Source organism: Amphibalanus amphitrite, unplaced genomic scaffold (assembly GCF_019059575.1).
Source record: "Amphibalanus amphitrite isolate SeventyFive unplaced genomic scaffold, NRLGWU_Aamphi_draft 000164F_arrow, whole genome shotgun sequence".
NCBI lineage: Eukaryota > Metazoa > Arthropoda > Thecostraca > Balanomorpha > Balanidae > Amphibalanus > Amphibalanus amphitrite.
The window spans coordinates 575,407-591,640 of record NW_024881659.1 but is presented as its reverse complement, the minus strand read 5'-3'; the positions used below and the strand labels follow the sequence as shown (position 1 = coordinate 591,640).

The 16,234-nt window shown below is 54.7% G+C and overlaps 1 protein-coding gene across 1 annotated transcript; it reads left to right on the top strand.

Moving 5' to 3' along the window:
* Nucleotides 1–1,283: 1,283 nt before the first annotated feature.
* On the top strand, nt 1,284–15,540 carry LOC122383487. The gene is made up of 4 exons (XM_043369989.1): nt 1,284–1,599; nt 12,699–13,357; nt 14,478–15,128; nt 15,424–15,540. The coding sequence occupies exons 1-4, from the start codon at nt 1,344–1,346 to the stop codon at nt 15,538–15,540; spliced, it is 1,683 nt and encodes a 560-aa protein (XP_043225924.1). The 5' UTR covers nt 1,284–1,343.
* Nucleotides 15,541–16,234: the final 694 nt, after the last annotated feature.

Sequence of the window (16,234 nt, the reverse complement as noted above, 5' to 3'; positions counted from 1 at the left end):
GCTGCCTGCCGTGCAAGCAAGGCGACTCGGTGCATTGCTCTGTCATCAGCAGCCTAATTGCGGCAACCACAAAAACAATGTCCAGCGAGAGCTAAGGCGAATCGGAGGAGATGTTACGAATGTCATCCGCATTGGGCAATCGCAATCATGTTCCAGTCGGCAATCCACATGCAGCGGTGTCCTTGTCCTTTGTTGACCAAACATTGCGCTACTTGTAAACATGGGCGAGACGTGTCATGTGACTCGTGCCGGCAGTGTAGCAGCGCCGTTCGCGATCATCCCGTGCCGGCGGCAGCAGATCCGTGCCGCCCGCGGCGCTCTCCCGAAACGATCGACTGCCGACCGCCTCAATGGGAGCCAGCACGCGCTTTATCGCGGTGTCTGTTCCCAGGATATTCCCTGGAGATGCGATTTTTCTCGCCGCAACTCTCGCACAGTCAGTCAAGCTGGTACTGGCGTGACCGACGACTGACGGCCGTCTATCACACACATGCGATCTGCAGTTCGTACTATGCAGTCTGTATGCCCGACTAGTCAGACTGTTTCTAACCGATACATGTAGATATATTGTTGTGCGGTATTCAAAAAAAAAACCTTCACTCTCCACGTTTTCGCAAATACAGTTAAAACAGGAGCGCACAGTCGTGCTTTTTGGAACATCTTATGTAGTACCGTCTGTAAAAGTAGATCAAGGGCTGTCTCCCCTGGTCAAATGTCGGCTCCATCTGGTCTGGCATCGAGTCCCGCTCCGATCTTTTCCCGGTACAATTAAGTCTCTTCCTGGTCTGGTGCCGTCTCCCCTAGAACAACGTCGTCTCCTCCCGATTCAATACCATTTCCCCCTAACCAATGTCATTTCCTCCCGGTCCAATGCCGGTCTCCCCTGGTCCAATGCCTCCTCCCGGTCCAATGTCATCTCCTCCTGGTCCAATGCCGGTCTCCTTGGTCCAATGTCTCCTGCTGGTCCAATATCGTCCCCCCCGTTCCGATGTGGTCTCCCTCGGTCAAATGCCATCTCCTCCTGGTCCAATGTCTCCTCCCGGTCTGATGTCGTCTCCCCTATCCGAATCGTCTCCTGGTCCAATATCTCCCGGTGCAATGTCGTCTCCCCCCGGTCCAGCGCCGTCTCCTCATGTCCAATGTTGTCTCCTGGCGTCAGCTGCCGCCGCCGTCGCGCAGAGTCCAGTTTCTCCGCCGTCACGGGGAGGGGTCGCAGCGTCACCCGAGTGACGCCTCCGTCATCAGCGGCGGCGGCGTCACCGGCCTCCGTCACCGGCGGTCAGTGGGCGCGCGGCGGTGACCGGGCGAGCAGGCCGCGGCGGCGGGCGGCGAGGGCGGCAGCCATGAGGGCGCTGACGGCACTGCTGGTGCTGGGGCTGACGCTGGTGCTGGTGCGGGGAAATAAAGCCGCCCATGGGTTGGTGCAAACCACTGGAGGAACAGCGGCCTCAACTGAAGGACTGCATAGTGGGGATAATGCCTCAAGAGCAGCACAGTACGACGGAGAAACGGTCTCAGCTGCAGCAGCTTACGACGAAGGAACGGGCGACGGAGCAGCAGATCAACAGAAGGACACGGTTCCAGCAGCAGTTTTGTATGGTGAGTACAGCCTTGTGTCGACTGTCGGATACATCCAGGCGTTTTTTTTGGGGGGGGGGGAGGAACACCTCATCACCGATGGTTGCCACTGGCGAAAAGTGGGCCAATGGAGCACTCGACTCTCCTACTGCGTGTGAAATTGACGAGGTTTTGTCGCTATCCTCACAAAACAAAATTTAACACCTTTTATTAGAAAGCGAGTGTTTAGCTGCAAAGCAACGGAAGCGAAATCTAACGCGTTTTTAGATATCGGAGTAGCCTTTTGAGAAGTGCGCCCTCGCAGCGTCTAATGCCGCCTTTCTTGGATTCGTCACTGATCTGCCACTCCCCGCTGCCTACGTCATGGCCCATCACGGAATATATTGTTTAGCAGTGTTTTTTAAACGTTTCTTGGCACTGTACAAATCCAACTATATCCAAGCAAGCCATTTTCAAGGAGGCAAGCAAGCAAGCAATGGCCTTTTGGGCGCAGCGTGAACTGAGCTACTGCATTTACCTTTTTATTCGTCTATTTGTTCGTCTGGGCGTTGGCCGCATAAGAGACCAAATAGGTATTTGACGCGATGATTTGCTACAGATAAAAGACTCAACTTGTGTTTACCGTCACAGTGACTTGGAAACTGTTACCTAGTCGAATGACGACTCGCAACGACGATCCAAATCGCTCAAAATGCAGTCATCTCGATTGGAACTTGGAAGCGAAAGCAGACTTCTGGAGAAAGTTATGACATACCTCATCTGATTTTTAAAAACCATCCCGTGGTACTAATGGAGAAAAACGGACCGTTTATCTACAAAAAGCGGCCAATGGTTCCACATTTCAAGAGTGAACTTCCAATCGGCAATCACATTACTTATCTTCCCCGCGCCCTGCTGGGTGGGGGGGGGGGGTGTTTAACTAAACACCCTTATCGGTTTTTCGCGAATATCTCAAGAACGGTGGCGCCCTTATCATACCTCTTTTCTGCACATCCTGTGAAAATGTCAGACCAAGGTCACAAAAAGTCAGGTCACCAAGTCACGTCAATTGACCTCACCTCATAAAAAGTTACAATGCCTGCCATTGCTACGCAGTGACCGATCGCTTTTACTTTAAAACTTTCAGCAATTGATGAAAGCAACAGTAGGTATGTACAAAATGTATATGTCAGAATTTTATATCGGTTACCCTAGGTCAGGCCAATTTTGCGCCCTCTCCATTACAAGTCAACGGGAGAAAATTGAAAGGCGCCTCTTTCGGACGAACGCCATCCTGAACATTTTCAAACACCGAAATACAGGCAAACGTGACACAGAGAATTGGAAAATGGCACCCGTGACCCCTCGTTGTGTCCCTGACTCCTGAGGTTATCTCAGGTCACCAATGGTATCTAACAGTTTTTCACTAATAACTTTTGATAGAGGTATACCAGAGGGATGAAAACGCCTTAGACGTGTATCGACGATACGGATCGACTGATATGCAGCAAGACCTTTCCCGGTCAGATGAGGATCTTGACCTGAGGTCAAATTTTCAAGTTGGCATTTCAAGGTTAGGTTATAGTGTAAGCGTGGGCCGGGGCGACGGCGTCGGCGTCGGCTCTCGAGCACGCGGGCTAACACAGCAGTCGGTCATCTTCTAATTTATTACAACCATAGTCTGGCCAACAAAGCCCGCGTCCTTCAAACCGCGTCCTTCAAACCGCGTCCTTCAAACCGCGTCCTGTAAAGCGGCCCAAGTAACGTTTAAACATAATTTGAACGTTTTATGACACAGCACACGCTATAATAAATTAGACAAAATTAATTAGACAGTACTAAAGCAAACAAAGGGTATCGGTAAAATCAAAAAAATCAACAACTCAGCGCTTACCGTTCGAGATCAGACGCACTCAATCACCATGTGCACTTCACAGCGGTCGGCACGGAAATAGCCCACCTGCGCGGACACGCCCCGACCCCCGGCCGGCGCAGGGCCGGACGGCACGCGATTGGTCGGCGCCGGGCGGTCACGTGACAGGTCGCGCAGGACGTCACATCCGCCGGACAAAAGGAAAGCGACAACTAAATAATAATAATGCGTTAAACAGTGCACCACTTACACTCTCCCCCCTAATGAAAAAAAAGACACGCGAGTAAACGTACTTCGGTAGCCGGATCACCAACAGTCACAGAGGCGCAGCAAGCACACCGCGTCATCAGTAATGTCACTAATGCTTCTTTAGATGACGACCTCAGAAACGTTATGATTATCAGCCATTTCCGGTACAGAAACTTTCCAAGCACAGGCGAGCGCTACCTTCATTCACTAAAGGCACAACACCGACTAGAATTCGTATACAATTCAGACGCTGTCCGCTACAATGCCCATATCACTTATCAGTAACTGCTGTCCGATAATATCACGCTGAACAATCACGCATTCTACTCACCTAACTAACACACAAACAGCAAAACTAGTCATAGGTCAGGCGGTCTGGAGGCACGCCCTTTGTGCTCCTAGCTGACCTACGGGGAGCGGGCAGTGGCCTCACGGGACCCACAACCGCCTGCTCATCTCTCGAGCTCGCCTGAGTATCACACATCACTTGGGGAGTGAAAAGCATAGAAGACGGGATCAGGAACGGATGAGGGGCTTGGTCTGGCTGCTCGACAGGATTCACAGGTTCAGCTGGTACACCTGAATGCCCATTCCACTGAAACCCATTTATCGCACTGTCAATGCCACCTCCACCCCTCAGCGCAGAGCCCGAGCGAGTCCCACCTCCCACTGGGGCGGGAGTCGACTGTCCCGGCGCTGGATCTACGTCATCACACACTCGAGGCTTGAGACGATTGTGATGGACCAGCAATGTCGACTTTGCACCTAGCACTCGTATCCTATAATTTAACTCTCCCACTTTGTCTACAACTACTGCCGGCTTCCAGGGTCTCAGAAACTTGTAGTACGCTCCCCTGGGAACCACGCCTTTGTGTAAATAAACCTTGTCTCCTGGCATGAAATTGAAATCATGAATTCTCCGATCATAAATACACTTGTTTTTCCTATGGCTCTCTCGCGACTTCTGAAGAGCCGCACTGTGGAAGCTCCTCAGGTTAGATCTGAGCTCGTCCAAGTACTCAGTGATGGACTTTGTCCGACCTTTGATCGGCTCACCGAGCTCAAGCTGAACGGGCAGACGAGGCTCACGCCCGAACAGGACACAATAGGGAGAAACGCCCAGTGACCGGTGTACTTGGGAGCGCAACCCAAGCAGTAACAGTGGCAGATTCCGGTCCCACTCGGCATGCTGATGGTTCTCGAGAAACTTTGAAAACATGCTCAGCAGCGTACGATTGGTCCTCTCCACGATGGAGTTGGCCTGGGGATGAAAACTAGTTGTCTTTGACTGATCAATCCCCATCATCTCACAAGTCAGTCTCATTACTTCCCCAACAAAGCAGCCTCCGCGATCAGAGTGGACCCGTCTGGGACAACCAAATCGGGACACAAACTCATTCACAAAAACCGATGCAACTTCAGTTGCCTCCTGCGTCTTCAGCGGGTAAGCCTCCACCCACCGAGAGAAATGGTCAACAACCATCAGGATATGCTTGTGACCACTGGCCGTCTCCGGCAGAGACGAGAGAATGTCGAGGCCAACAACCTCGAGTGGCTCACTCGCCGAGAGCTCGCCAAGAGACGCTCTGGGCGCGGGAATAGGAGCATTCCCGGATCCACACTGAGAGCAGCGCTTACAGAAATCGTCAATGGCGGTTCTCATCTTGGGCCACCAGAATCTGAGGCGGACCTGCTCAAACAGCTTATCGGCCGCAAAATGGCCTCCAGCTGGTCCGGCGTGAAGTGATGCCAGCGTACCGGCAATCAGAGATCTGGGCAGAACAAACTGCAACTGATCAGAGTCATGCGGCTGTCGTCTGTAAACTCGGTACAGTACTCCGTCAATCAGCCGCAAGCGTGACCACTGCGAAAGGAATTGACTCGCGTCAGGCGAGTGGAGCTCGCGCTTCTTTGGCTTTCTGCCCGCAGACAGATGCCGTGTCATCTCACAGATGTCTGGATCAGCGTCCTGCTCAGCTCTGATGAAGCTGGTGGACCAGTCGGTCGCAGTCACACGAAGTGTCTGCTCAGAACCGAGCGGCTCAGTCTGACACGCCTTGTCAGTGACGTCATCAGCCGGGAGTCTGCTGAGGGCGTCAGCCAGCACGTGCTCAGCACCCGGGCGATGCTCAATTGAGAACTGAAATCGCGCGAGGATCTCAAGCCAACGAGCGATAATGCCGGTAGGGTTGCGGAAATTCATTATCCAACGGAGCGATGAATGGTCAGTGCGGATAACGAATTGTCGACCGAGAAGGTACGGGGCAAACTTCTCGACAAAAATCACCACTGCCAGTAGCTCTCTCTTAGTGGTGCTGTAATTGGTCTGAGCTTTTGAAAATCGATGACTGCCATAGGCAATCACCTTCTCCTGATCACCAAATCGCTGCTTCAGACAAGCACCAGCCGCCTCGAGAGAAGCGTCGGTCTCGAGAATAAACGTGCCAGAGTCAGGCCTGAAGTCGGGAACTGCGAGGATCGGCGCCTCACACAATGCTCGACGCAGCTGGTCGAACGACGTCTGGGCCTCATCGGACCACTGAAATCGAGTGTCCTTGTGCAGAAGTTTCTGCAGAGGCGCGGCGATGAGGGCGAAATCTTTCACATGCTTTCGCATGTAGCTGGCCATTCCCAGAAAAGAGGCTAGCTGCTTGGCCGTGCGCGGAACAGGCCACTTCGCCACTTTGTCGATTTTGTCTGGATCGACAGCGACACCCTCACTGGAAATCACATGGCCCAAAAACTTAACGCTCTTCTGGAAAAATGAGCACTTGCTCAAATTAATAGTCAAACCTGCAGCGTGTAACCGGCTCAAAACCAGCTCCAACTTCCCCATCACATCGGAAAAATCGTTGCCGCCGATTAAAATGTCATCAAAATAAGGCCAAGCTGTGTCAGGAGGCAGATCACGGAGTACCAGATCCATGAGGCGCGCACAAGTCATCGGCGCACCGCTGATACCTAGCGGCATACGGCGGTGACGATACGAGCCGAACGGAGTGACGATAGTCGTCTTATCGGCGTCTTCAGGGCTCATGCCGATCTGATAAAAGAACTGCTTCAGATCCAGCACACAAAATAAAGAGCAACCTCCGAGGGAATCCAAAATGACATCAATACGCGGAATCCCATACGCCGGAATTCGGGTAAGGGCATTAACGCGACGCAAATCTGCACAAATGCGAATGCTACCATCCTTCTTTGTCACCACACAAATCGGTGAACCCCAACAACTGCCGAAGTTTTCCTCCAAAATTCCAGCTTTCACCATACGATCCAATTCAGCTTTCACCTGATCCTGCTGAAACGGAGGGATCCTGCGAGGAGATGATCTCACAGGCGGGGCGTCGACCATATCGATACGATGCTGGATCAGAGGAGTAAATCCAACATGACCATCTATCATGTCCTCGTAAGTTGAAAATAAAGAAATTACTCGCTCCTTCTCAGACTCACTGAGATCGGCACCGGACAACTGAGAAATTAAATCGGCTCGCCAGTCCGACTTGGACTTGCTCTCAGGATAAAGCGGATGCTCGGCTACACCCACTTCGAGTTGTCCCAGCTCAAAACGCTTCGGAATGGTCACTGGCTCAGTGGAAACATTCCGGACGACACAAGGGACGGCCTGACCGGACACTGTAACCATGGACGGCACAAACTCGAGTCCCTCGATGTCAGCAGACGGCTCTAACATCGCTGGACCACTGAAATCAACATTTGGAACGAATCCCGGAATGATCAGCTCATGACCCGGAGGGACGGACAAATCGTGCTGCAAAATAACTCGGCCTACGGAAATAACTGAAGCTGACACCGATCGCACCACCCGAGATGGTGTCATCACGAGCTGTCCCCTGGAAACATCCACGACACATGGACAGGCTGACAAAAACTCCAATCCCAGCAAGACGGGAACGTCAATGCTATCGGTCACGAAAAACGAAACTGCAGTTGTCTGTCCTCCCAGCTTAATTGAAGTCTTTACTTTTCCCAGCAAAGGCAAGGGATCCTGGGTTGCTGTCTTAGCCTGCGTTGAAGTCTTCAGGAGCGGTGGCTGGTGGGGTAAAACGTCAAAAACGCTCTTACTAAGCAAATTAATTGAACTTCCTGTATCCAACAAAAGTGAACAATTAACCCCTCCAACTACACCGTCAAAAGTCATGTCGTTCCTCAGAGGTACGACTCTATCGGGAACTACCGAGGCAGAGCCAGACTCGCCGCCGGAGCGCTGCTCGGGAGCGGCGCGCGACTGAGCGCGGTCAGCTGACTGGCCGGTGCGGGCGGCGGAACCGCCTGAGGCACACCCGGCGTCCCTCTGGCCTGCTGTTGAGCGGGTCCTACCGTCGGGACGGTGGCGGGGACCCACTGGGAGTTTCCCGACTCAATCTGACACACTGAGGACAGATGACCCTTGCCACCACAGCGGTAACACACCGAGTTCTTATGGCGACAATCCCGTCTGACGTGTCCCTTCCTCCCACAACAAAAGCACGTCCTATCCTGTCCCATCGGTCTACTGGGACGCTGCAGGCGAGCTAGCTGTCCCTCGAGCTCCTTTACTCTGTCGCGGAGAGCCTCTGTCTCCGAGGAGACCTGTCTCACTGGTGCAGCCTGGGCACCAGCAAGTCGAGCCGCACAGCACATGTTGCGAATCGACACGACTGCAGCCTCAAAAGTAGTGACACCGTCTGAGACGAGCCTCGATTGGAAAGTCATCGGGAGTGACTGCAGAAAGTAATTGAACAAAAGTCCCTCCTCGTCACTATCGGGGAATGCGGCTGAGACTAAGCCCCTGAGGCGAATCACAAAGGAGTCTAGGTCAGCATTCTGATCAAACTTCACAGCCCTCAGCTGGACCTGGGCCTCGACGACACCACGAGAGGGGAAAGCCTTACGAAGGCCGATGAAGGCAGCTTTGACAGTTTTACGTGACTCTTCCGGCAAACAATTGTACGCGTTCCTAGCTACCCCGGAAAGACACAACGGCAAAAGTGAAGCTTGTTTGGTTGCATCAAAACCTTGCAAGAGTGAAAACGTTTCAAAATCCTGAATGAATCTCGTAATCGAGCCAGAAGGGCCAGAAAAAGTAGGCAAACCAACTGAAGCTGCGAAAGGCTGAGAGGTAGCCATGATCAAATGTAAGACGGAACAAAAGGAAAGAAGGATGCACAATTAGCGACACTGCGTATCAACAAACACCTTTCTGAGTACGAATCAGTAAAACATAGTACCTAACTAAATGGCAAGGCGGACAGCGATCGGAATTTTAACAATATGAAACAGGTTACCCAAGCATCAATTAAACGTAACGGCTACAGTCACACTCACGAATAAAAAAAAATCAGTCTACGTAACACTCACGGTATCGTTGCAGTCCTCATTCAGTCACCTGATGTGTAGCACACACTCAGCTCGGCGTCGTGCGGGGTCCTTGGCAGTCTGCCAGCCGCACGGTGTCACGGCCGGTCACGGCCAGCGGCTCCTGGCACTCCGCCAGCTCCGGCCCGCTCGGTCGCGGCGAGTCGGCCCCCGGAGGGTAGGCTGTGCCGCTGGGCGCCGACAGCGGACGGTCCTCGGCGGGCGGCGAACAGTGTCAGCAGCAGCCGCGGCTGCGGCTGCGGCTGCGTCCTCGGCTGCGGATGGCGACAGGGTGGCTCAGGGCCACGCTGGTAGCACCACGTCGACGGTATCAGTGGCTCAGCAGGCCACGGAGCGCTGGAACTCAGCGCAGGCCAGCGAAGCTGAGAGCCAGCCCACGGCGACGCAGATGAAGCAGGCCATCGGAAGTCGCCACGGCTCGAGTCTGAGTCGACGGTCCAGTCGCTTCGCCCAGGCGTGTGGCTCGAAGAGACCAGTAGCTGCCATAGTTGCAGGCGCTGTCGGCTGTCTTCAACAGATCCCACCGCTGCCACCAAATGTAAGCGTGGGCCGGGGCGACGGCGTCGGCGTCGGCTCTCGAGCACGCGGGCTAACACAGCAGTCGGTCATCTTCTAATTTATTACAACCATAGTCTGGCCAACAAAGCCCGCGTCCTTCAAACCGCGTCCTTCAAACCGCGTCCTTCAAACCGCGTCCTGTAAAGCGGCCCAAGTAACGTTTAAACATAATTTGAACGTTTTATGACACAGCACACGCTATAATAAATTAGACAAAATTAATTAGACAGTACTAAAGCAAACAAAGGGTATCGGTAAAATCAAAAAAATCAACAACTCAGCGCTTACCGTTCGAGATCAGACGCACTCAATCACCATGTGCACTTCACAGCGGTCGGCACGGAAATAGCCCACCTGCGCGGACACGCCCCGACCCCCGGCCGGCGCAGGGCCGGACGGCACGCGATTGGTCGGCGCCGGGCGGTCACGTGACAGGTCGCGCAGGACGTCACATCCGCCGGACAAAAGGAAAGCGACAACTAAATAATAATAATGCGTTAAACAGTGCACCACTTACAATAGTTCGTTCAATGCGTCTTGACGAGAGGAACACGGTACTGCTTAAAGTAAGCTAGTGCAAGTTTCGAGTCAAAAGGTATTGAATAAAAACTTTGCGCTAAAAATGTCTATTTTTGGCAGCTTTTGCCCCCAGCAGGTTAAACCCTTGACCTTAGGTCAAAACTGACGGACAGAAAGCACGTTAAAAAGCTATCGAATGCGCTTTTCCGCGGCGCTGTATCTCTATGCGTTCCTGAGCTTTGAGTCGGTTTGTCGAAAATTATCGAAGTTTGATCTGGAAAGCGGCGAAATTTTACCTTCGGCGACCTCTGGTGATCTGACCTTAAAAATAACCGAAGTAATTTCTGCATTATTTTTGACGCCCTTTTGAACGCCGCTTACGGCGTGTTGCTGAGTGGCCTAGGAGCCGAGTTAGAATTGTTCAAACAACCCTCAGCAAGGCGTGGAATTCCAGGACCCCAAGCTGGGAGCGGGTTAACTGCATGGTGGATATTGCGATCGACGGATTACAAGGATCGTGCCTCGTCCGTTATTGCAGGCGAGACCACCCGGCAAAACGCATCACTTTCTGTAAACGTTCCCCGCCCCTAAGACACATTCCAGGGAGGCGTGCGTGTGTGGCGAGAGGGTGACGGGAACGTGCGAACGTGTGAAAGGAGGAGGATGCCGAGTCAGCGCAGCATCGCAGAGAAAAGGCAGCCGCGTGAGCAGTCGAGATGGCACATCAGCCAGTCACGAGCCGTAATTTAATGGTTGATGGGAGATAAAACGTCGATGTTGACAATAAGTTTGCACGGCCACTCAGGAACGAAAGTGTGGGGACGAGAGAGCTGACAGTCAGATTGGGGCAATCGTGTTCTTTTGATGAATGGCTAGAAATGAATGGTTTATCAGGAGTGATCACGACCGAAAAGGGCTTCCCATTTAGAACAGGAAGAAACCAACAATTACACGCATCCTTAGACTATCCAAAACGCGACTAACCAGCAATGCTAAATATAACCGTTTAGATTTAGCCTTTGTAAGTGTCCGCCACAGCCGGCGAAGAATCGCAGACTCTCTGGGAACCATTTAAGTACAACCATTTAAGAAGCTGTCTCCCAATGGCTCCATGCAGCTCTCCTCACTCTGACCTAGTTCCAGTAGTGTCCTCCGACGCACACGGCTATAGCGTGCGAGTGGTGCATCGTTTTTCACAGCCGAGGAGTCGGCCAAACGCGGGATAGTCCGCGGTAATCACACTCTAAACGGACTGCTGACAACACAAACAACACACCAAAGAATAGAAAAGCACACAAACGGTCCATTTGGTCTAAACGAGCTCTTTCACCACTTGGTCCCCGAGATATCGTTATCTTCAGTGTGGGAAGTGTGGGAATTAAGTATAGGGTTGTTAGCCCCAAGGTGATGACGGTCGCAGTATAATGGGATCAGGCTGAAACCGAGCACCGACCACGCAGGGTCAACGGCTAGCGTCATTGCTTTGAATGCACAACAAATACTGTGAAACTGTTAATTGAAGAAATCGCAATTAAACAGTTTTCAATCAAAACGGTACTAAGAAATTTACAAAATTGTCAATAGTCTGGTGAATATAGGTACACGTAAATTACAGGCATATGATACCAGAATTTTGGGGGCGATGAGGAAAAGTATGAAAATTGACTCTGCGCGCAATAGGAGAGGTTCGCAGCTTGACTTGTACGGACCTCCTACGAGTACAAACAAAGCGCCCATCCGGCCGACCCGCCGAGTGTCGTCCCCCACTCAGTGTTCCGATCCATGAGCACGGCGTTTAACCGCCGTCCTCGGTGTCGGGCCGGGGTAAACACCAACAGCAGCCCGCCAGGGTGACCGGGCCGTGTCGGAGCGCGCTAACCACCCTCTGATAATGTCACCGGACCGCAGCGGGCCCACGGCCGTCTGTGGACCTCCGCCGCCGGCTCAGACAGAGGGGTCACGGGCCGGCAACGGCGGCCCCGCTGCCCGATCGGCCAGAACGACGGGAGATGGGCCCCCGACCGCACATCGCCGCCTCCCGCAGCAATTATAGCCGTGACGGCAAAGACGCATACAGCTGCAATACCGCCGCTGCGGTCCAGAAGTGAGCGCAATACTCGTTTACCATTCAGATGCGTACTGCATCAGTGAACGGCAGGCAGTCAGCGTGGTTTTACGGTGAATAGAGAACCATGAGCCGCCCCGAGTCAATAGCTGCCATCGAGTGATGGTGACAATATATCGGTGATCAAGAGAAATGCACGTATGACGATTTCACTGTTACTCTGTTCTGTTGATTTCACTGTTCTCCAGTGAGTCCAGACCTATGTTTCTCCCACTCTAAAAAAAAAAAATAAAGAAAAAACGAGGCGAGTGGTACTGGGAGCAAACCATGCCCGAAAGGAGGCCCAATCTACCGCCAAAAATCGGAATGAAAACTTGTGCAGGCATGAAAAACACAAAGAACAGTGCTAATCCTACTTCCATATGCCCGTTCGATGCCACCGTTGACTTATTTCTGTCTATCAGCAGTGTTGACGTTTATCTGTCCGTCTTTCAGCGCTGGTGTCGGCGCTGTCCACCGCTCGCGGGGACACGCTGCACGCGGACGCGGTGTACCATCTGCACCTGACCGGAGGGAGGCGGCCAGAGGTGGACAGTGTGCGCGTCTCCCGCCTGCCGCCGGCGCCGACAGGGCACAGAGGCCAGACGGCGGACGGGGGGCGGGCCCGACCGACCGCTGCCGGTAACAGCTCGCCCCCGGCAGCGGCCGGTCAGCAGGCGGCTCCACTTGCCGAGTACTCGGCGGGTCAAATGTACTTCACGCCCAGGATGCTGTATGTCGGTGATGACAGCACCGAGAGGACCGTCAGCCGCGGCTCCCGGTCCAGCCGGCGCTCTGACAGGGCTCGTCGGACCCGGGCCAGCTCCCGGAGACCCCGGACGGCCCGTCGGGACAGCCGCCAGGCCGGCTGGGGGCCGCCGGAGCTGCGCCGGCCTCCGTCCCCGCCTGCCGCCGACCCGGGATACAGTACGGCGGAGCGGTACGACCCGCAGTATGAGACCGAGTGTCCTCGCACTCCTCACGACCCAGACGGCGACTGCATCAAAGGCGAGGCGGGCACCGACTACCCGACCCTGGACACCATCCCGCGTACAGGCTTCTCGTGCCGCGGCCGACCAGCAGGGTACTACGCCGACGAGGAGACACGGTGTCAGGTGAGATGGGGGACGGGGTCAGGTGAAATGGGGACGAAGCCGGTGAGATGGGGCGGGGTCAGGTCAGTTGAGAGAGGAAGGGTTAGTGAGACAGCGACAATGTTCGATATTATGTGGCCAGCAGTGTAATCTCTGAGTCGGTCCGAAGTTAGCGCAATCTGAGATCATTCTATCTTCTCCCGGTGAAGTTTACGAGCTGTTTGGTCTTGGCCAGTAGGCTGAGTCTGGTAGTCTGAGGCCTCTAGTCTGAGGTCTGTTGGAGTCTGAGGTCGAGGTATGAGATGTGTTGGAGTCTGAGCCGACCTGCTCTGCCGAGACGGTCCGAGCGGAACGTGTTACACAACCGTCCCGGCCGGCGCGCACCGGGTGGCCGCCGTTACGTGACACCCGGCACGTGAGTGTGACGCGACGGCCGGCTGTCACGGCGGCCGTCACGTCACGGCGTCACGCGCGTCTCTGCGGCCCGGCGCACACACACGCACACAGTGGTGCCGCCGCTCAGCACGCACAAGCCGTTCGATGGCGTCAGGACGCTCTGCCGATACGTCCGTTTGAGAAAAAGCTGCACTAGTGGCCGTAGGCTTCGTCGAGATGGCCGGCGTTGGGCAATCTGCCCGCCGCCATGTGGACGCGTCTGGGGCGGGGACGGTGGACAGTGGACAGGGCCGGATCATCGCTCACTGAGGAGTTAATGGACCGGCCGGAAAATCGAGAGTGCCGGCGGCAGGAGCAGCGCTGCTGCCGACGGGTGGATGAGTCGGTAGTGAACCGGCTGGGGCGGAAAAAAATCCGACTTGGTCGCAACGGACAGTCTTCGGTTGCTATTCGGCCCATTGTGATTCCCTCTGCGACATGAAAGCTTTTCAGCTCTTGCCCTGTAACTATGTATATTTAGAACACCAGCACTTGGTGTATAGTACCACCAAACCATACTTCTAGAAGCTTATTCTCTTCCTCAAACCACAAAGCAGTCAGCGATCCACCGATCCTGTGTCGGTGTGTCTATGTGCTCCGCCAGATATGCCACTAACGAATCTGCCTCGGTGTTCTCCGCGATACCTTACATTACTGTCTGATTTTTTCCACATGTCTGACAATACCGTGTCTGTGGTTTCCACAGGTGTGGCACTACTGTTCGACCACCCACGTCCGGCAGTCGTTCCTGTGTACTCGCGGCACCGTGTTCAACCAGCTGCACCTCGTCTGCGACTGGTGGTACGCCGTCGAGTGCGGCCGGTCCGACTCCTTCCACTACGTCAACAACCGGCTGTACGGCGCCGCAGAGCGGGCAGAGGAGCCGTCAGACGACCTCGGACGGCAGGAATACAGTAGCTATACTGGGTACGGAGCGCGGCGGGCTAGATACCAGCGGCAGGGGCAGGAACAGGAGAGAATTGGAACGGACAGAGCGAGGGACGAGAATGGAGATAGGGAGGAGCGGGAACTACAAGCGAGAGAACGGGACGTCAGAGAACGGGCCGAGAGACAGCGAGATGAGAGAGGGGAGCTCCAGGATAGGGAGCGAGAGGCAAGAGAGCGAGAGGAAAGAGGACGAGACATAAAAGAGCGAGAAGAGAGGGGACGGGAGATAAGTGAACGAACTGCTGCAAGGGAGCGGGAGGCGAGAGAGCGAGAAACAAAAGAGCGAGAAGACAGAGAACAAGAAGCAAGAGTGCGAGCTGCAAGAGAGCGAGAGCAAAGAGAACTAGAGGCAAGAAAGCAAAAGGCAAGAGAGCGAGATATAAGAGAGCGAGAGGCAGCAAGAGAACGAGTGATAAGGGAAAGACAAGAGCGAGAACGAGCGGCGAGGGAAGAGGAGGAAAGAGCACGAGACATCAGAGAGCGAGAGGCAGCAAGAGAGCGACAGGAAAGGGAGCGAGTGATAAGGGAAGGAGAACAACGAGAACGGGCGGCGAGGGAACGCGAGGAGCGAGCACGGGCCGCACGGGTTCGAGTGGTGACCGACCAGTTGTCGGCTGACGCTGATCGGTCGCCGCGGCCAGCGGAGTCGGTCCCATCCCAGCCGACACGACCCGGCCGCCCTCGCTCTAACATACCGCCGCCAGCACACACCTCACGGCGGCGGCCGCTGTGGGCCGGCGGTCGGCGCCGCGGACGCTGGGTCGCCGTGCCCCGCACCTACACGGCAGCAGGGCACCTGGTGGGCACACCGCGACCGGTAGCGGTCAACAGTCCGACCCATAGACCAGCGCTTGTCAGCGGTCCGACCCTGCGGCCAGTGGCGGTCCCCAGCTCTACACCGAGACCTCACATCGCGCACCGCGGTACCGCTGCCCCGCCAAGACAGACGACCGGAGAACGTCCCTCCTCACAACGGTACAGCCCGTCCTCAGAGCCATACAAACCCACCCCGCGGCCGGGTAGGCCAGAGGCTCATGGTGACACAGCCCCGAGTCAGCATAGCAGCACCACCAGCAGACCTGACAGCGCCAACGCGCGAAGACCATATGAGCCGACGACCGCGGAGCCCGTCAGTGTTAGGCCGAATCCGTATGGAAGCGCGTCTGGCCCGTTTGGCAGTACATCCAGACCATACACCAGTACACCAAATCAGTTCAGCAGTGCATATAATCCGTACGAGAATACACCCAATCCATACGGCAGTACGGTCAGATCCCACGGCCTTAAACCGATTCCGTACAGTACTACCGCCAATTCATACGGCAGCACGCCCCGTCCTTACGGCAGCACTCCCCGACCTTACGGCAGCACGGCTCTGTCGCCCTACAGCGTATCATCGGTTAGAAACTATGTCGGCCAGCCATCCCCCGAGGCCCACCACCGAGCCCCCGTGGTGAGGAGACCCAGCACAGAGCTGGCACGGAACTATCGGGGACTGACGGGATCACCGGTCGA

What these genes read in the sequence shown, in the direction of transcription:
- LOC122383487 (XM_043369989.1), top strand. Translation starts at nt 1,344, where the DNA reads ATGAGGGCGCTGACGGCACTGCTGGTGCTGGGGCTGACGCTGGTGCTG. An exon ending in TCCAGCAGCAGTTTTGTATG is followed by an intron (nt 1,600 to 12,698) that starts GTGAGTACAGCC and finishes TCCGTCTTTCAG; the next exon opens with CGCTGGTGTCGGCGCTGTCC. An exon ending in GAGAGGCAGCAAGAGAACGA is followed by an intron (nt 15,129 to 15,423) that starts GTGATAAGGGAA and finishes TACCGCCGCCAG; the next exon opens with CACACACCTCACGGCGGCGG.